This window comes from Akebia trifoliata, chromosome 4 (assembly GCF_017979445.1).
Source record: "Akebia trifoliata isolate Shusen 1 chromosome 4, ASM1797944v1, whole genome shotgun sequence".
NCBI classification, from domain to species: Eukaryota; Viridiplantae; Streptophyta; class Magnoliopsida; order Ranunculales; family Lardizabalaceae; genus Akebia; species Akebia trifoliata.
In genome coordinates, this window is record NC_141378.1 from 21,306,885 (window position 1) to 21,329,202 (window position 22,318).

Below are 22,318 nucleotides of genomic sequence, written 5' to 3' on the forward strand. Positions count from 1 at the left end.
TTCAAGGTTTTCTGTAAGATAACTCTTTCAATTAATAGAACGAGGTTATTCCTCAATATGATCCATAGGGAATTCGAGTGGTTTGTCATCTGCCAGGAGATCATTCAAGCCTCTTGAGGTTTTGATGACATTGTGTGGGTGAAAGATGTTTATAACTTTTCTTATTGCTCAGTGAAGCAAACAAGTTGGGTGTTTATTATTTGGGGAATGAATGATCTAAGAATAAATTATGGAACATTGAGTAGTAGCTAGTTTTCAAGTTACTGAAAAATGGTACGGTTGATTCCTCCTTTTAGAATCATTTAGACATTTCCACAAAAAGGAATCTTGCACCTTTTTCAATTATTTTTGTATAAAACATAGAAAAACTTATCCATAAGTAAATTGGACCACCTAAGGGGAATGAATTTTTGGATAATAGGATATCCACCACTACTTTTTTGGGATTTGTTAACTTATATGACGTTTCAAATAGATATTGTTTGTTGCATTTTCTTATGAGCTTGCTAGGCATTAGATATTATCCTTTTTTTTTAAATAACAAATTTCTTTAATTTTGATGAGTTGCATTTAGGTCCTTCAAAGTTCTTTGACTCGAATGTTTTATCTATAGGTTCCCTGAAAAAGTCTAGGCAAAGAATCTATTATTGTTCTTATTGACTGCGTCTTTGTTTTTGCGCATCCTACTCCTGATGGACGAACGCTCAAGGTATGGAATATTAATTATGTTAGTTCGTTGAGGAAGGAATTTTCTTTTGTTTCTAGTTATTACATACTTTGTGTTGAATTAGAGTTTACTTCACTTTTCATAATTTTGTGTAGGAAGAAGACAGGGAAAATTTTTTTGAAGCCAAAGTTCAACAGATTGAGGTGCATATATTTCATTAATATGGCTCATATTTTGTTACATTTTGAAGCCCATTGTACATGATATTTTTTCTACTATTTTTGTCACACTTAGGAGAATTGGTGTATGCTTTTGGATTTTGTGTTTTAATTATGCTTTTATTTAGTAAGTAAATTCTGTTTCTGTGAAAGCATGATCTAGTACTTATGCATTGAGATGTTTTTATTGGTTATATCCTTCTATGTGATGTGGCCTGAATGAATAAAATATCTGTCACGTGTCCTACTTAAATTTGTTACCTTTCATGAGGAGCTGTCAACTTAACCCTTTGAAAGCCTTATTTTATTTGAGATTAAGTTGTCACATCAACATGGACTACTTGTTTGCATGTTGCTAATGTTCTTCTATCCTACTGTTGCGTTGTATGAAGCTTTGAGGATAATAATTAAGTAGCGGTTGGTTCTAATGCTATTTAGTTCATTCCTCTTTCAAATTTCTTGATTTCTTTGTGCACACAGGAGGCAGAATCAGCAACCCTTGAAGCAAAGGCTAGATCTAAGATGGGAAATGTAAGCCTTTTTTTTCCCCTATCTATCTTCCCTTTTGTTGGAAATACAATTGTCTATCTTATAAAATAGTCACTCATATTATTCAACTTTATGTTATTCTTGATTTGATCCATTTTGCTATTATTAGATTGTATATTGTAATATTCCTTTCAGTTGACTCAATTGATGGGTTGATTATTCTGTGGAAGTTAAATGTAGCATTAGAGTCATTGTGGCAAGAATTGAGTGACTGTATAAGCATAACTGAGGCGAAGCTGTGGCAGAGCTCATCTTCTTGTCCTATATCAAATCCAATTGCCGGGGAGCATGTAGCGGGTGCCTCCTCTGTTTCCACCCCTTCCTTTTGGCACACAACGACTCTTACCATTTATCGAGGCTTTTTTTTGTTTTGTGTGAGAAGCTGCAAACGAACCATTCCATCATGTTGCAAGATCATGTATATGCTACTGCAAGAGAAGTCAGAATTTGCTGACAGTTCGTCATAATCGTTAGTTATGTATGGGGGGGCTGTCCAGGGGTGACATGATGCTGCTGCCATGACATTTGCAAGGTTTGCTGAGAAGCATTGACGCCTTGTGAATGCTTTTGTCAGACAGAATCCTAGTTTGCCGGAGAAATCAATTTCTATGATGTTGAAGGTACCAAGGCTTATCGATTTTGACAACAAAAGAGCATATTTTTGCTCAAGAATCAGGCAACAACATGAGCAACTTTCTGTCCCATTATGCATAAGTGTTCGTCGTGTATATGTCCTAGAGGATTCTTATAATCAATTAAAGATGCGACCTAGTCAGGACTTGAGGGGACGTTTAAATGTGCAGTTTCAAGGTGAAGAATTGATGCTGGTGGTTTGACAAGAGAATGAGGAGAAGCACATCCTTTATGAGAAAACTGAGGTAAGAAGATGCCAAATTATACTGTGAGCATTTTTTTGGGGAGGGGGTTGGTGGGGGATACTAAAATCCCTTTTGGGATGGGACTAGTCCCTACGATCGCACATCTACACCTTATCTAAGTACTAGGGTCACAACATGGATCATATTTTACCATTCAACTCTAGCTAGACCTATATCTACTTTCTAAGGTATGCATCTTCAGAACTTTTCTTACTTCCTCAATTTACACCATTTTTGGCCTTCCTCTTGTCTTCTTAGAGCCTTCACAAATATCTCTAATGTCAATCTCTGTGATCTTCAAGAAAAATATACTAAGTTTCATCTTTTTAACTTTCCACTGAGAAAACTGGAAAAACTTCTATATCTTATACTAAGGTAGGTTCTGTTTTTTTTATTTTTTTATTTATATATATATATATATATATATATATATATATATATCTATATATATATATATATATATATATATATTTTATAATTATCATACCTCATTCTTCGAGTTCAATCAGTAATGTATTCGTTTAAATTAATATGACATTTACTGCTCCAATCTTTGATATGTTTTCTCTTTTTTGGGGATTTGGAAAGAAAGTAAATTTAGACCCCTTTTCTTGCTTCTTGCTATCCATGAAGCTAGCGAAGGATCTGGCTTTGGTTGATGAAGTTCCTTTAAGCTGATTTTACACCATTGAAGGAAGAAATCTTTCTTGGAGTTTCCATGTACAGATTAGAGTTTTCCATCTCATAGACATGGAAATTACTTATTTTTATCATCTAACACTGTTGTTTGGGGCTAGTTTCCCAATACAAAATCGTGGAGTTGCAATAATTGCAAATGATGTTTCTCATTTTGGTTTCCTAGCAATGCTCTCCCTTTCCTCGGTAGTTGGGGCAGCATTTATGTTCTACCGATGGTTAATAAATCCAACTGATGAACAAAGAAAGCTTTTCTCCTTTGATCCTCAGTTTTGCTGCATAATCCCCACATTGTTGCAATGCTGTTGTTAATTTAAATTAGGTACACTAGTCTCCAAGAAACATACCATTTAAATTTAAAACTCACCAACCAGTTGTCAAAAGGACAGTTCAGTTGGCGGGCCACCATTTGTCAAAACATCACCACCTAAAACCCCTCCTGCAATGATTACAACCTAGAAGACCCATATGACCCACAACTATGCATAGGAGCATTTGAAAAAATAGCAAAAGAGTCCATTTTTTTGCTAAAACTTTTAAAATTTGAGGATTTTTTAGACATGGGCTCAATAACACCAATTATGAGATGATTTGAATCATGAATTAGATTTATTTTTTCATAGTTGAGATGAGGTAATGGGGATGCTCTAATCAGATTTATTTGCTAAAAAAATGTTCCAAGGTTGTGTTATCTTGTAGAAACTGAAGTTGAAATTAATGTGAGCCATTTTTTTGTTTTTGTTTTTGCTTATTGATGATAATAGTTCTGTGGGTCACGTTGTGATGGTTCCTCTATGGTACAATTTGTGTTAAATCACTCATGGTTGGGTGATATCTCAAAAAAGTAGTCTATAAAATCTTTCTGTTAATTCGTGTTAATTTTGTAATTTTATTTTAGGGGTATTTCTGTAGTTCAATTTGTGGAGGCCCTAATTTGAGGGAGGTATCTCAAAAAAAAAAAAACAAAAAGCAGTATGTAAAATTTTCTGAATGCCAACAACCAAAATAACATTAACAATAGATGCTAAATAGAGAACTTGGTAGGTTGAGTTGATTAACTACTTAGAAAGCAATGTATTACCAGAACAACCCAAGGCTTTTTTATGGGGAGAAAAGGTGGCAAAAAGGCTTCAACAAACAAATGTCTAATGAGGGTTGAGTTAAAAAAACAAAAGAATAAGCCTGAATATATAGTATAGGAGCTACTTCTACATAGAGAGATTCAATAGAACTTGGATCTTTACCTTAACCTCGTTATAGGGAATGGATGGGTATCATGTTACCCTGTACTCCACTGACATTAGATATGTCGATGAAATGGAAACAACATATGAATCTTCAATCTTCAAGCCATTTAGATAAACTTACAAGCAGAAAGTCACAACTTTAGAGAGAACATCACAAAAGTAGACCTTGAGTTGCCCAACCAACAATAATTTTGATCGTGGAAGATTAATCACAAAAGTAGATCCTCAGTATCCTTAACAACAGAATGTATGAAGACTTGGACTAAGCTTCAAATGAAGATGAAGACGATTTGGAATGCTGCCACCAAAGATTTACTATATGATGGACAGTTGTGATCAACATTTACTACATTCCAACCAAAGAGACAATTACTTCAATACAACTAGCAAAAAAAAAACATGAAACAACACCACCAACACAGGTAAAGACCAACTAAATAACTTCAATAGAAATTTCTTGACATGTCAAACAATCTTAGTAATGTGTCATACAGATTATAAATCAAAATTTTTTGACATGTACTAAACTTACTCAGTATGTGCTGGGTTCGCCCATTTGTTCCATACTTCTGTTTTATGGTTTAATTTTTTTTCTTTTTTTTTCCTTGGTATGTTTATAGTGATCGTTTATAGTGCAATCTGTCTAGACCTCTGACATTTAGCTTGTGGAGTGTGTTTTATTTAGGTTGCTTGCATATGAGAAAGTTGAATCTGTAAAATCAAAGGAAGCAGCTCAGCAGAGGAGTCATACAAAGAAAAGCTGATTTTCTTTTAGATGGTTCGTGGGAACGCAAGCTTCTTCTCTTCTCTTGAAATTGAATCTTCTTCTTCAAGGCTTCAAAGGTCATTTCCATTTCTTGTATACATTTCTTCTTTGCTTCTTCTCCGAGCATTCTGCTTGTAGTTATATTTATTTTAGACAACTTATTTCAGATGCTTTTTTAAATCTCAGGCGTACTTCCTCTGAAGATGACTCTGACAGGAATGATTCTGAGGGATCATAGTTGACAAAGGAAAGACTAACAAATTAAGAATGACAGGCAATTAATAAGTTACTGAGTTATCAGCCTAATGAGGATTTGAATTTTTCTTCAAGAAAGGGTATGCAGAATATGGTACAATTCGTGGTAAACATCTCTAACGGTCAGGATGCTGCCAGAATCATCAACAACAACCAGACTGAGATTCTTTGTAGTAGATTTGAACAATTTCATGTCACCACCAAGTTTTATCATCTTAGCACCCATCATGATGTTTCATTGAGATTTAATGGCTTATATGCTCCAAAAGGTTCACTTGCACAGGTTTGTTTGCAACATAATATCCTTATATTTGTCTCTTTTTTTTTTTTTTGATTTTCTCCTTAGTGCATTCCTTTTCTGATATTGTTTGTTGAACAACATGAATTCAGAGAGTCAGCAGCGAGCGGAAGGTGAATGCTTTAGCTGCCACTTTTGTGCACTCACCTATTGGAGAGAACGTGGACTGGCGACTTTCGACTAGCTACAATTGCTCCATGCTATGTCACGGTGTTTTTTTTTAACCTTGGCTATTTTTTTTATTGGATTGCTATTGAGAAGCACATGAATGAATTTTCATTCTTCCCTCCCTATGGTGTATATGTTTTTTCCTGCATGTGTGTTTTTTTTTTTGGTGGGCTCATTCCCCTCCTTTTTGATTAGAAGAGGAGGGGACATGACCTGGGAAACCCTTCCGGACGGTATTATCCATTATTTTTATTTTTATCCTGGGACAAGGCACTTAGGTGCGGTTACAGTCTAAAGTGAATGTTTTGGAACACTATGAATGTTTTTATTCTATATGTTTCCATTTCTGTGTTCGAAGAAATGTTTTGGAACACTATGAATGTTTTTGTTCTGTATGTTTCCATTTCTGTGTTCGAAGAAATGTGAAAGAATGCAATGATAAGGTATTTAATCTTTTTTTTCCCCACTAAAGTCTCGGGGTTTTGCTTTCGATTTGAAGGATTGAAAGTTCACATTTTGAAAGAAACAATTTATTTGTTTCAATTTTAATGAATTTGGACTTTTTATTTGGATGTCAAACTTTGGAATGTGAAAATGTGAATTTGTTATACTTGTATAATATATGATTAGTTTCCATAGACAAACTTCTAGACAAAGTGTTGTCCTATATAGGCTAAAAGTTTCAGAATGGCCTGGTTTTTTGTGAGATGATCTCTATAGTGACAAAATCATCATCACAAAAAAATCAGCCCATTCTGAAATTTCTAACCCTATTTTATAAGTTGAAGAATCATGGACCGTCAATTTTTATCATTAGTTTGTAACCACTTTTCATGGGATTATCTCCATCCTCACAAAAAATCAACCCATTCTGAACTTTTTAGCCATATATCTTTACTTTCACTCTTATTACAGATATATATGAGAATGTGGGAGGTCAGACGGAGGTGCAGATACCCCCATTTTTCATTTTTAAAAATAGACCTATTGCAGCGGATATTAATAGTTGCCGTTACATGTAGTATATTTTATTAATTAAAAATAGACCTATTGCTGCAGATATTAATATCCGCCACTAAATGTAGTATATTTTTATTTATTAACAATTGACCTATTGCAGCGGATTTTCTTATCCGCTGCTATATGTGGTATATTTTATTTGTTAAAAATTGAATTATTGTAGCGGATCTTAATATCTGCCACTATATGTAGTATTGTTCGAGCTGTAGATGATGATAAAATAAAGAACAAAAGAAAACCTTGGCAAGCAAGGGGTCGAACCACAGAGACAACGTTAATCCAAAGTAAATTTCTTCAAATCCAATTCAAGTTTTCGAAAAACTTTAAAAATAGTTTGCAGGAGATGATTTATTTAAAATAAACTACTAAAATAGAATAAACTTAAGAATATGAGAGAGAAGTGTAGATCAATTGGATCTACCTTCACAAGCTTTATCAGTGAATTCTGATTCTCTATTTATCTCGATCCACTAAACAAAACTAATGTTTGTGGATCGAAAAATTAAACAGTTATAATATAAATAAAAATCAAAAGTATGAAATAGTTTAGGTCGAGATTATTAGGTAAACATTAACTATTCTCTGTAGAGCATGGATCTTCTTGAACTTATCAAAGAAAGAGACCATCAAAACTTTAAAAATAATTAATATTCAACTTAATAATAAATACCTATGTTATCACAATAAACTATTAAATCATTATTAGAATCGTAAAACACTAACAAAACTTACTCAGGCTTCTTCAATCGATCTACCGAAGATTTAACCAATAATTATTGTAAGAACAATAAAGCAAAAATAAAATAAAGGAAACATGGAGAGAAAAGAAAGATGGACGAAAGAAGTTATCTTTATTGCTTGACTTCAAACCAACGGAGCCTCCTTACAACTTTCATAAAACTCAGAAAAGAAAGAAAATAAAACACTAATCTAATTCTCTGAAATCTATCCTCAAACTAACTCTCCCTTTCATCTCCCTTCAACTCTAGGTCTGGTCTTCTATTTATAGAGAGACCAGATTAGGGTTTTCTATTGAAATTAAGATTTCGGAGACTTTCCGCATTTACATAAAATACTAAAAATAATCTACTGCGAATGGTATCCAGCCGCCAAGTTTCAATACAAATCTTGAGGTTTGACTTTCTTAATTGACCGTGCCACCGCAGTTGACCATGGCGCAGCCGTGAAGTTTTAATCAATTGATTTGACTTTTGATCTACGGTCTTCTTTTGGATCCCGGATCATAGTGTTAACTTCAGTTTTTCCTGATTCATCTTGAAACTTTACGAATAATTCTTGTTACGCGTAAATAATCGTAATTAGTACCGAATTACATAATTAAATGGAAAACACGAATTATTATGGACTAATAATGAAATATATGTAATTAGTGGGTTTCGCGTATAATTTATTGATAAAGTCTATGTAATTAGGGTTCTAGAAACGACTTTCTAGACCTTGATCACACCCCGAACCTAGATTTTGCTAGTCTCGAGTAAAAATAAATTAAAACTAAGTCACAAACAACTTTCGTAGGTTACACGACTGCATTTAGCGAATGCAGCAAGCCCTTAAACCCCTAGGTTAATCCTAGTGGACGAGTTTGACTTGTGAGGGTTTGCAGTAAATATACCCACAAAATTCTAACACTTTATAAAAATATCAAAGTCAAACTCAATGTATGTAAGGTAAACATAATGATATTTCACAAATCAGTCAAAGGTCCATACGTTTAAGCAAAGTTCTAGTTTTCACTCCTCAGTTTAGAAAATTTCAAACATAACTTAAGTGCTCGTGCAATTTTTTTGATTTTTCTTTAAAAAATATCTTTTGTAGGAACAAGATTTCACCTCCTAACTATTAAGAATTGTCGGTTCTTTCTCAGTTCTAACTCAAAACTAAGCATCCTGTCTAGGATTTTGAGAGGTGTGGATGTTTACTTTAATACCTCTAAGGGGTTTTATCGATGATATTCCAGTTTACTCATGTTTTTACTATTGACGACTTTCACCCTATTGACTACTTTATTTTTCCACATTCGACTCTTTTCCTTTTTGCACTTTTTTAGCTCAAGTATTTTTATTATATATTTTTACTTTTTTTCTTTTCTCAACTTCACCACTTTTCTGGTATTCTTTTTACAAAAAACAGGTAGCCATTTTCAAGGTACCCAGTCTAATCCTATGGTTGCTGTCTAAGTCATATTATCTCTAGTTCTGTTTTTCTTCTAACCAGCCAACCAAAGAACAAGGAAGTCATAGCTCACTAGATTCGGTTTCCCCTAACATCCTAGATAGAGAAGAGGGTCAACACTTGTTCCATAAAATCTTATTTTTACTCAATTAGAAGTGTCATGAATTTTTTAAAAATATTCTTTTGATTTTTCTTTATAAGGAATATCAACAAAAACTTATGATAAAAAATTAAGACATAAGCCTGAAATTTGAAATTCATATGTAAACAGTACATAGAAAAAGTTTGAAGAAAATATTTTAAAAGTGCTAAATAAAATTTTTTTTCAATTTTTTTGTTTCTGAAAACATGAAACTAAACTAGCAGTGAAGTAAATATGAAACTAAACTATCAATAAAATACAATGCAATTGTGAGTGTAGACACCCCATTTTTGCACTCTCCTGATTAATCAACTCGTCAACCCGATCGCAAAGGTTCCCAATGATGGATGTTTATTCCAATACTTCATTTTGTTACCAGATATGTTTCAGAAATCCGGATGAGGTATCTCGAACTGACAAAACTTAGAAACCACGCTACGCTAGGTAAATACGACCCCAGAAACATAGAAATCATCATCTTGCAAACCAAAAAGAAGCTTCACGATAAAAATCACTAAAAATGACCAAATTATCAAAATACCCCTAACATCAAAACAACCTTAGAGCCTACATTACGCTTAGGAAAACCCACTCAAACACATAAAATAACAAATCGAAACCAAGTAAACCACTTCGTCAATTTTCACAAAATTTGGTAAAATTACGAAAATACCCCTCATAAAGTTCACGACCATTTCATAAAAAAAACTTCATAAATGACAAAAACCAACATTCCCATTGAATTCCTTATGAAAAACTGATTCCAAAACATCCTGGAACATTGAAAAATGACTTAAAACGTAAAAAATCCTCTCCGAGGGCAAAATGGTAATTTCACAATCTTAATAATTAAAAATTTCAAAATTAAAAAATAAATCATTAAATAATGTAAAGTGAAACATTAATAAAATTAATTATTAAAATTTAAACCAAAAAATTTATCAATCAGGTTTTAAGCAAAATTGTTGAGGGTTCGCAAGATATTTCTTTAAGGACCCCTCCATTTGGGAGTCCAAAGAATCAAAGATATAATAGAGGGGGGTTCTCCAAAAATTTAAAGTCAATCAAGCAAGACTAAAGTCAAGATATTAAAGTCAATCAAATAAGACTAAAGTCAAAATTAAAGTCAATTAAGTAAGACTAAAGTCAAGTATTAAAGTCAATCTCATAAGATTAAAGTCAAAACCCTAATCTAAACTAATCAAGTCAATCTCATAAGACTAAGGTCAAAACCCTAAATCAAAACCCTAATCTAAACTAATCAAGTCAATCTCATAAGACTAAAGTCAAAACCCTAAAACCCTAAAGACTAAGTCAAAACCCTAATCAAACCCTAATGCTTCTAAAAACTTTATAAATAGGAGCCTCCACACCCTATTTTCGTATCAAAGAAAAAACCCTAAAAAAGTAGGTGAAGAAGCCTCCACAACCTCCCAAAAACCCTAATTTTGGAGCCCCAACTCCTTCCCTAACACTCCTACTCCGATTTTAGCCTAAAAAACACCCAAAAACCTCTAAAAAACATCCCAAAAATCCACAACAAATTCGAAGCACCCAGATCCAAGAAGGAGATACCTTACCTCGAAGATCAGAAATCAGATCCGAAGATAGAACGAAGTCAGGAATACGGTACAAGGAGTCGTTTTCACCAGATCTGAGGGAATATCACTTTTGCAGATCGAAGGTAAGATTTTTCATTATTTTTTAATCTAGGTTTGTCATTAGCGATGTAGATTTATTTGGGATAAGTAGAGACCGGCAATGGCCGGGCGGGGTTGGTGCCTAACACCTTCCAACCCCGTAACATGATCCCCAGATTCAGATTTTCTATAGTAGATTAGTTCATTATCCGTTTTAGAGTCAGTTTGGTTCCTAGACCATAATAACTAGGTGGCGACTCCCAAACCTCAAGGGTCAAAAGCGGATCCGCGCACCCCGCGGATCGAGGGCGCTTTCAGTGAGCTAACCTAATACCCCTAAACCTAAATGACATATTGTCCTCAATATGCAAGAAATAAGGAAAAAAAGAGAAATGTTAGATCACACCTGAATCAATTTTGGCGTTAATGTGCAAACTTTTGTTATAACTAATCTAAAAAAAGTGAAAGTTATAACAATAATAATTTCCAAAGCAATTATTGCATAAAAGAAATCCTACCTAATATTTGAAAAATAGCCTAATTAAAAACATTCTAATCTAAAAAAGGAAATCTTAACTATACTACTAAAAACAAACAAATAAAAACACATGGGTTGCCTCCCAAGCAGCGCTAAGTTTATTGTTGTCAGCCAAACAATGACATGAAGCTAATCTTGATACACAGGATTCCTCAGATATGAATCTTTTTTTTTTGGGTGGTAGTGTGAGAAATGGCTTGAGTCATTGACCATTGACTTGAAAAATACTACCATCCGTTGTATTGAGTATCTCAATGTTGCCATAGGAATTAATTTTATGGACCACAAAGGGTCCTGTCCATCGAGATTTCAATTTTTCGACAAATATGTGAAAGCGGGAATTATAGAGTAATACCTGTTGACCTATATGGAAGGACTTTCTTGGAATGTATTTGTCATGCTAGGCCTTTGTACGCTCCTTGTATAGTCGAGCATTATCGTATGCATCATTACGCAGTTCTTCTAACTTAGAGAGTTGAAGCTTTTTGTGCTCTCCTACTTTGACGAGATGAAAGTTAAGATGTTTTATAGCCCAATATGCACGGTGTTCGAGTTCTACTAGGAGATGATAGGCTTTTCCAAATATGAGACGATAGGGGGACATGCCAATCGGAGTTTTGAAAGCAATCCGATATGCCCACAATGCGTCATTTAATTGCAAAACCCAATCCTTTCGTGAGGGATTGACTATTTTTTCAAGAATGATCTTGACTTCGTGATTGGAGATTTCGACCTATCCACTCGTTTGAGGGTAATATAGAGTGGTGACCTTGTGAGTGATAGTGTATTTACGCATGAGACTTTCAAAAATTCGATTACAAAAATGCTTACCTCCATCGCTAATGATTGCCCTTGGGATACCGAAATGAGCAAATACGGTGTTTTTAAGGAAGTTGACAACGACTTTGTGATCGTTGGTCCGACAGGCTGTTGTTTCTACCCATTTAGATACGTAATCGACCGTGACTAAAATAAATTGGAATCCATGCGAAATGGGAAAGGGTCCCATGAAATCAATGCCCCAAACATCGAAAATTTCAATGATCAAAATGGGTTGTTGAGGCATTTCATTCCTTCGGTTAATCTTTCCTAAATGTTGGCGTCGATCACACCATTTAGCGAAGATGTGGGCATCACGAAAAAATGTTGGCCAGTAAAAGTCACATTACAACACCTTTGCTGCTGTTTTCTTCCCTCCAAAGTGTCCACTACAGGCGTGGTTGTGGTAGAAATCGAGTATATGTTTCTGATCATGGACAGAAATACACCAACAAATTATTTAATCTGGGGAGTACTTAAATAAGTACAGGTCATTCCAAAATAACCATTTAGCTTGGGCGAGAAATCTAAGTTGCTCTTGTTTCTTCCATGAGGTCAGTGTTTGTCTAATCACCAGGTAATTGACAATGTCAGCGTACCAAGGTGTATCCATATTGGAGATAGACATCAGTTGTTCATCTGGAAAGTTCTTAGAGATTGGAAGGCAGTCAGAACTTGTTTCAACTACCAGTCTGGATAAATGATCGGCAACCACATTCTCGCATACTTTCTTATCTCGAATTTCCAGATCAAATTCTTGTAGTAAAAGAACCCATCGGATTAACCTTGCTTTTGCATCCTTCTTGGAAAGAAGATATTTCAGCGCTGCATAATCAGTGAAGATTATCACCTTGGATCCTATTAAATAGGAGCGAAATTTTTCCAGAGCAAAGACTACTGCTAGCAGCTCTTTTTCAGTTGTTGAACAGTTAAGTTGGACATCGTTTAACGTTTTACTCGCATACTGGATAACATGGGGGAGTTTGTCAACTCGTTGTCTTAGTACAACACCTATTGCATAGTCTAAAACATCATACATCACCTCAAAGGGCAAATTCCAGTTTGGTGGTTGGATGATAGGTGCTGTTGTCAACTCAGTTTTGAGTTTGTCAAAAGCATTTAGACAGGTGATAGAGAGTTCAAAGTTTGCATCTCTGGATAATAAGTCGCATAGAGGTTTGGAAATCTTTTTAAAATCCTTAATGAAGCGCTTGTAAAAACCTGTATGCCCTAGGAAAGAACAAACTTTCTTCATAGTTTTAGGGGGAGGTAGATTAGCGATAAGGTCAATTTTTGCCTTATCTACCTCAATTCCCTAGTGGGATATGATGTGTCCCAAAACAAATTCGGAAGTGACTATGAAATGACACTTCTCCCAGTTTAACACTAGATTCTTTTCATGACATCTAGTTAAGACTAACTATAAGTGATGTAGGCAATTGTCAAAGCTAGCTCCGAAGACTGAAAAGTCATCCATGAAGACTTCAAGAATTTTTTCGACCATATCAGAGAAAATGCTCAACATACATCGTTGAAAAGTTGCAGGAGCATTACAAAGCCCAAATGGCATGCGTCGATAGGCAAAAGTCCCGAAGGGACATGTGAAAGTTGTTTTTTCTTGATCTTCAGGGGCAATCGGGATTTGATTGTACCTAGAATATCCATCAATAAAGTAGTAGTAAGCATGTCTAGCTAGGCGTTCGAGCATTTGATTTATGAATGTGAGAGGGAAGTGATCTTTTCGTGTCATAGAGTTCAATTTCCTGTAGTCTATACAAACTCACCACCCAATTTGATTACGAGTTGGTACTAGTTCATTGTCTTTGTTGGTCACAACGATGACACCGAATTTCTTTGGGAGCACTTGAACAAGACTTACCCATTTACTGTCTGAGATGGGGTATATAATACCTACATCTAACAATTAGAGGACTTCTCCTCGAAAAACCTCTTGTAAGATCGGATTCAATCTCCTTTGTGATTCTCTCGATGGTTTGTAGTTATCCTCGATGTATATTTGGTGCATAACCACAGAGGGACTGATGCCTTGATAGCAGCTATGGTCCAACCAATAGCTTCCTTATGTTCTCGAAGGACTTCTAATAACTGCTCTTCTTGGGACTTTTCTAAGTCAGGTGATATGATTACAGGGAAGGTTTCGACCTTCCCTAAGAATGCATATTTCAGCGTGTTAGGCAACTGTTTGAGTTCAGGTTTAGGAGTCTCTTCAACTGAAGGTTGGGATGAAGTGTGGGGAGACTCTCTATTTTAGGTTGCCAAATTGCGAATTCTATCTCGGGGACGGATTCTAGGAGGGCATTTACCTCCTTGATGGACTGTTCTTCATCAAACTCGAGGTCAAATTGACCTAAGTATTCTTCTAGCGGATCAATGTTCTCCGCTTCCTAGAATGTTCTGCTGACCAATGTATCAATCATATTGACCTCCTCCATATCATCCATATTAATGGATTGACACTTGTTGTAAAAGACATTCAATTTTACTTTCATGTCTCCAAATGCTAAGGTCATGATCTCGTTTCTGCATCTGATCACAACATCAGATGTAGCTAAGAATGGTCAACCCAAGATTACTGGAACATGATTGTCTGGATTTATGACGGGTTCAGTGTCAAGTACCACAAAATCAATGACAAAATAGAAGTCTTTAACCTTAATTACTACATCCTCCACTATTCCTTTGAGAATCTTGACTGAACTGTCTGCCAAATTGAGAATGATATCTGTAGGTTTGAGTTCAACCAAACCTAGTTGTTTGTAGATAGAAAATGATAGAAGATTCACATTGGCCCCTAGATCTAGCAGACATTTCTTAATCATTGTTTCCTCTATAATGGTAATTTCACAATTTTCATAATTAAAATTTTCAAAATTAATAAATAAAACATTAAATAATTAAAGTGAAATATTAATGAAATTAATTTAAAATTTTGAACCAAAGAAATCGATCAATCAGGCTTTTAGGCAAAATTGTTGAGGGTTCGCAAGATATTTCTTTAAGGACCCCTCCATTTGGGGGTCCAAAGAATTAAATATATAATAGAGGGGGGTTCTCCAAAAAATTAAAGTCAGTCAAGCAAGACTAAAGTCAAGGTATTAAAGTCAATCAAGCAAGACTAAAGTCAAAATTAAAGTCAATTAAGTAAGACTAAAGTCAAGGTATTAAAGTCAATCAATTAAGACTAAAGTCAAAATCTTAAAGTCAATCAAATAAGACCAAAAGTCAAAATCCTAATAGAGTTCTAATTAAATGATAACTCTATGTAATAGAGTTCTAACTAAAATATAATTCTACCTAAAACAGTTCTAACTAAAATATAACTCTACCTAAAACAGTTCTAATTAAAATACAACTCTAACTAAAAGAATTCTAATCAAACACTAATTCTATTTCAATCAACCCTTAAAAAAAATCTATAAATAGGGGTCCTCATACCCAATTTTTGTATCAAATAATAAACCCTAAGAGAAGTAGGTCAAAAAGTCCCCCAAGCCTGTCATAAACCCTAGTTTTGAAGTCCCAAGTCCGTACCTAACACCCATACTTCGATTTTAGCCTAAAAAACATCTAAAAGCCCTTCAAAAACACCCATAAAATTCATAAACAAATCCGAAGAATCCAGATCTAAGGAAGGGATACCTTGCCTCGGAGATCAGAAATCAGATCCGGAGACAGACCGAAGCAAGGAATTCTGTACAAGGAGTTACTCTGTCAGATCTGAGGGAACGAGAACATTGTTTTCGGAAATGTATAGATTTCTCAACTTTTTAACTATTACTTAGGTCTTTTAGCGATGTTGGTTATTTGGGAATTAGTAGAGATCGACGTTTGCCGGACGAGGTTGGTGCCTAACACCTTCCAACCCCGTAACGTGATCCCCGGACCCTTTTTTTCTTTCGTAGATTAGTAATATTTACCTTTTTTAGAGTCAGTTTGGTTCCTAGACCGTAATAACCAGGTGGCGACTCCCAAATCTCAAGGGTCAAAAGTGGATCCGTGCACCCCGCGGATCGAGGGCACTTTCAATTGGTTCCAAAGTCACTCCTACCAAAGTCTCCTAAATTGGTGCTCCAGTTTCGAGCATTTTCAGCGAATTCTGCGAGGAAATCGTAAGTTCAATTTAGAGTCTGATTCATGAATTTTCCTTTGTGCATAGACTCCAAAAGGATACGTTGTGCTGTTGTAAGACCACAATAGAAGAAATTGACCAGTTGGACTTTATTAATCCCATGATGTGGATATTTTACAAGCAGGTCATTAAATTTTTCCCAGGTTTGGGAAAATTTTTCATCAGGTTTACCCTTGAAGTTCCTAATGGAATTTTTGATTTGTTCTGTTTTTGCCATTGGAAAGAACTTAGTCATGAATTTACGGGATAACTCATCCCAAGTAGTGATCGAGTTCAACCATGCTGCTGCATGATCTTCTAGAGGTAGAGGGAACAACCTTAATTTGACATTTTCATCATCGAGGTGACCATTTCGAAAGGTTTGACATATGGTTAGAAATTTGTTCAAATGGTTATAAGGTAGTTCACTCTCGAACCCATGAAACTTAGGGAGTATATTGATAGTGGCTGCCCTAATTTCGAATTGTGCCACATTAGTTGCTAGCAAGACAATACAGGAGGGGGAGTGGCTGTAGTGGGTGCGAATAACTCGTTAAGAGTTCGTTGATCTTCCTCGATGTTTGGGGCAATTGGTTGAGCCATCTCAGGTGGCTGAAAGATAGGTGAGGAATCGAACTCTCTTTTTCCTTTGAAGTGGGTGAGATCTTGTGATCTAGAGATCGAATGGTTCAAGTGAATTCTTTTGAGATATTCTACCTAACATGCACTAATGATGAACACAGATAATAGGGAGGAATTTCACACGTGCTTGATGGATTCCTATTAGACTAGACAGCTCCTAACTATTTCAAAGGAATAGCTTGAGCCTCCAACCAGTTCTCTGAAATCGAAATCAGCCAGTTTAATCCCCAGATGAGAGGTGGCGCACGATGCTGAGTAAGGGTACTCTTAAATCACCTCTTCGTCTAGAATAGACGTAGTCTATCCCCTTCGTACAATAGGGTACAACGGGGCAGGATTTCGCTTAGGCACTGACTTCAATCAAGAAGTGTAATTGGTGCAGCTCAGGCTAGCTTTGCCTATTAAGCTCGATGGGACCTATGGTCAAATCTAATCAGATTTTAATTAAATTTGAGTTTGTGTGAATTAATTTCCTAATAGGGCAAGAATGCGGTGATGAAATCTGATTCTTATGTTATTAGTGTCAGCCTCGTAAGGGTGTCCTTTTTACTATTGTGCAATCGGAAGTGTGCAGTAAACTCAATCAAATTCAATAGAGAAACCCACTTGCAAGGGATACGTGGGTGTTTAGAGTTCTACCTCTCGTTCTAGATGGGCTATGATCGAGTTGAGTCGACTCGGGCCACCGACACCAAACTTGGTGTACGAACCCGAGGAGCCGAGATAGTTACGTCCCACTGTCGTCCTCCCTTAATTCTATTACACTCCGAGCCTTCTCGAAATAATGAAAATTAAATAAATTTAAAACTTCTAAAAAGAAAATCCTAATGTAGTTCTACTTTAAACAAAAAAAAATAATAAATAAATTTCTGTTTATTCATCAAAGAATCGGATCCGGGTGGTGAGATAAAATTTTTGAACCACGTTGCTCCTCGTCGACTCCTTCGGCTAAAAACAGAAGATAAATCAAAGTTAGAATTCCAAAAAAATTATATGTTCATTAAAATCTAGAAGTCTGAAGAAAAATTCTGCAAAAATATGAAATGCGAATCTAAAGGTTTGATCGCAGTGCCACAGTTGATCTAGCCGACGCAGAATTTTTTTTATGAAATTAACTCAAATTTTAGGGTTTTATTCGCGTTAACTTCAAGAATCCAACAATAGTTTTTTTGGATTTTTCTGAAATAAAAATTTTGATCAACAGAAAATCGAATCAGATTTTCGGATTAAAAAAAAATATATTGGATTACACCGTTGTCCCCGGCAGTGGCACCAATTTGTTCGAGCTGTAGGTGATGATAAAATAAAGAACAAAAGAAAACCTTGGCAAGCAAGGGTCGAACCACAGAGACAACGTTAATCCAAAGTAAATTCTTCAAATCCAATTCAAGTTTTCGGAAAACTTTTAAAAACAGTTTGCAGGAGATGATTTATCTAAAGTAAACTACTAAAATAGAATAAACTTAAGAATATGAGAGAGAAGTGTAGATCAATTGGATCCACCTTCACAAGCTTTATCAGTGAATTTTGAATCTCTATTTATCTCGATCCACTAAAGAAAATTAATGTTGTGGATCGAAAAATTAAACAGTTATAATATAACAAAAAGTCAAAAGTATGAAATAGTTTAGGCTGAGATTATTAGGTAAACATTAACTATTCTCTAGTTGGATCTTTTTGAACTTATCAAAGAAATAGACCATCAAAACTTTGAAAATAATTAATATTCAACCTAATAATAAATACCTATGCTATCACAATAAACTATTAAATCATTATGAGAATCGTAAAACACTAACAAAACTTGTTCAGACTTCCTCAACCGATCTATCGAAGATTTAGCCAATAGTCATCGCAAGAACAATAAAGCAAAAATAAAATAAAGGAAACATGGAGAGAGAGAGAAAGAAAGATAGAAGAAAGAAGTTATCTTTATTGCTTGAGTTCAAACCGGCGGAACCTCCTTACAACTTTCATAAAACTCAGAAAAGAAAGAAAATAAAATACTAATCAAATTATCAAATTTACATAAATCACTAATCGCAAGAATAAGAAAATGAAGACCTTCCATATTTACATAAAATACTAAAAATAATTTACTGCGAATGGTATCGAACCGCCAAGCTTCAGTACAAATCTTGAGGTTTGACTTTCTTAGTTGATCGCGCCGCCGTAGTTGACCATGGCACCGTCGTGAAGTTTTAGTCAATTGACTTGACTTTTGATCAACGGTCTTCATTTGGATCCTGAAACATAGTGGTAACTTCGGTTTTTCTTAATTCATTTGAAACTTTGCGAATAATTCCTATTACACATAAATAACCGTAATTAGTTACGAATTACATAATTAAATGGAAAAACACGAATTATTATGGATTAACAATGAACTATATGCAATTATAGAGTTTAGTGTATAATTTACTGATAAAGTCTATGTAATTAGAGTTCTAAAAATGACTTTATAGATCTTGATCAAGTATATTTAATTTTTTTTTAAATTGACCTATAGGAGTGGAGATTAATATCCGTCGCTATATGTATTATATTCTATTTGTTAATAAATTGACCAATGGCAGTGGGTATTTATATTCGCTGCTAAAGATAGTACCTACAACAGCGGAACCGGCTATCCACTGCTAAATTTAGCAATCGAGGCAACAACGACGGATTCTGGTTCCGCTGCTCATTCGCCGCTATAGCCTTTACCGTGTTTTTAACCTCCTTACTCTCTCATCTATTTAACTTCTCCTCATATTTTTTCTTAATCGCCCTTCTCCAAAGACTTGATCATTCCTTCCCAAACCTTCACAACCATTTCCTTAGTAAATTCGAATTTGAGATCATAAAAATCCAATGCCCAAAACCCCTTTCTTTTTTTAGAGCACAAACCAACTTCAACTTAGCTAAATGAAATTTCTTCTTCCCATACTTGCCATTCCACAGGAATTCTCTTATCAATTTTTTAACCGCTCTTTGACATACCTACGAATGGAGAACAAATATAGGTGGTATATCAAAATGCTTGTAATTGTGCTTTAATCAGAGTTAGTTTCCCTCCCTTAGACAGATATTCTGCTTTTCCAAGAGCATGTTTTTTTTTTCTATCCTTTCAACCATCGATTCCCAAATAGCCTTGTTTCCTATGTGTTGTTCCTAATAGAGAAAACCAAGATAATTCGTTGGTAAGTGATCCTTCTGGCAACCAAACATTGTAGCCCACTTAAGAAGTTTTGGAACCTCTCCTACCCCAAACATTTTGGACCTACTTAGATTTATTCGTAGCCCATAAATGACCTTGATACAATATAACACACCCCTCAAGAATTTTACTTGATCTATTGAGGCATCTAAGATGACTAAGGTATCATTTTGCAAATTGTAGGTGCAACACTTATAGACCATCTACCCACTATGGAAGTCAGACAAGGCAACTACATTGGATTTTCTTATCAATAGTCTACCCAACGCCTATGCCACAATGACGAACACTACGTGAAAACTTAGAAAATGGAAGAGAAAAATTGATGGGCTCGGCCCGACGAATTTTAGATACAAAAGTTTGACGGCCAAGGCACACGAAATTTAGAGAACACCGGCTCATTTCTTCTCTCTCTCTCTCTCTCTCTTTCTTTTTGGTTACTCTTTTCTCTGCGTTTTCCCCCCCTCTCTCTTTCTCTGGTTTTTATGCGTTTTCCCCTCTCTCTCTGGTTCGTGAGAACCTCTCGATTTTGAGATATTTTTCTGTGTTTTTTCCCACCTCTTTCACTCTCTTTCTAATTCGTGAGAAGTTCTCCCGATTGTGAGAATCTCTCTCTCTGTGTTTGTCTCCCTCGATCACATCTCTCTTATTTGATCGATCTCACTTTGTTTCTGATCTCTCGATCTCTCACCAAAAATGATGGAGTGAAGATGATATCTAGGGTTAACTGGAGCCTTAAACTAATCTCTCGAAGCCAGATCTGTTGAACCAGTCTATCGTCCTTCAGAATCCCACCTCTCTCAAGCTCTATCATCTGTCCCGATCAAGGTTCATTTTATGATGGTGATTTGTAGATCTGATCATAAAATTAGGTTTTTGAAGATTGATTTGGTATTTAATTGCAGCATTATTATTTTTTATTGAATGTTTGTGTTTTGGATTCCATCTTGAATGTGTAGCAGTAGTTTTGGGGGAAATTCTAAGTATATTTGGTTCAAATCATGTAATTTATGAAAAATATACTCGTGCTATTAGGTCTAGGTTGGTTTGTTAGTATTTGGTCAGATTGTGAGACTCTGATGTTGGATTGGTTCATCTGAAATATCTTTATACTATTGAATATGCCTTAAAAGGACGAGGAGAGGAAAAGAGTGAAAAAGGATGTGAGTGGACTACAGTGGACTATAGACCACGTATTCATGAAGCTAAACCCAAGTAGTTGGTATAGTGTGTCATTGATTGATTGAAAGATTTTTAATTTCATTGTTGGTGTCACAGCGGAAAGAGCACATAGTGACATTGAAGATCTCATCAACATTAAACTGGTGAAAAAACTTGACAGAAAAACTTTAGATTTTTCTTACTCATTTGTCTTCTAGTTTGTTTAATGGCTCTGAACTAATTATCATTAATTGCACTTGTTCCAATTTCTCTCTTGTACATGAGGGATGAATTGTGTTATTAGTGTTAGCTGTTGGATAATATTGATCTATGTTATCCAGGTTAGATAAAGACCATGTGAAGGTTTTAATTAGGTCACGACATAGTTAAATTGGTACGCTGTTAAATTGGCAACATAATTTACATTTGCGGTAGGTAGGTAACTAACTGGTATATAATACCTGTTCATATAGCCAACAATGGTGGTAAATCCTTTGAGACTAACTACGCCTTTTGAAGCTTTTGCTAAAACATGTTATGTTGTTATCATTCTCATGAACATGCCTCTACTGCATTTTGTAACCCTCTCATAGGCTCAACTGTTGGAATTAAGGTATTTTCAGCATCACAATGCCTTTTTCTTATTCTTGAACTATGGACATCTGCCCTCTATTGTCATTCGTGAACTACAATGAATTGTCTCAAATCTGATTCATGGTTTGAGTAATTTCTAAAGGAGTACAACTACTTCCTTTTTAAAATGCTTGCACTACTCATCAACATAAAGAAATAAAAGGAAAAAACTCTGACTAACATAAAGCAATTTTGGAAGGAAAGTGCTGAAGTAACATTAAATTTGACATTGATTCTCACATTACTGACATGGATGTATGTACGGAACCATAGATGCTTTTCATTGAGATATATGAATGAAAAGCATCTATGGCTATGTGTGCTCCTACACATCAGCAATCTGAGAATAAACAATGTGCAGGCCACCATGATCTCTCCAACTGGTTCTCACCATCAACTCATTTTGCGGAAACTGCTCTCTTACGTGTGCCACATGTGATGTAGTTAATTCTTATGTTTA

At 35.1% G+C, this 22,318-nt stretch overlaps 1 protein-coding gene across 8 annotated transcripts in view; it reads left to right on the forward strand.

The window, feature by feature from the left end:
* Positions 1 to 22,318, forward strand: part of LOC147404444 (kinesin-like protein KIN-5D) — a 28,977-nt gene that overhangs the window by 1,336 nt on the left and 5,323 nt on the right. For 4 of the 8 annotated variants that reach the window (XR_015177761.1, XM_086440388.1, XM_086440382.1 and 1 more), the window contains exons 2-6: positions 614 to 709; positions 823 to 2,500; positions 4,941 to 5,098; positions 5,208 to 5,559; positions 5,667 to 5,784. Coding sequence is in view for 7 of the 8 variants with exons in the window: in XM_086440388.1 (XP_086296514.1) it covers positions 5,359 to 5,559; positions 5,667 to 5,784 (319 nt within the window). In the remaining variant the exon portion in view is untranslated. The remainder of the gene's footprint in view (positions 1 to 613; positions 710 to 822; positions 2,501 to 4,940; positions 5,099 to 5,207; positions 5,560 to 5,666; positions 5,785 to 22,318) is intronic. The other 4 variants (XM_086440385.1, XM_086440384.1, XM_086440386.1 and 1 more) reach the window with 4 other exon arrangements.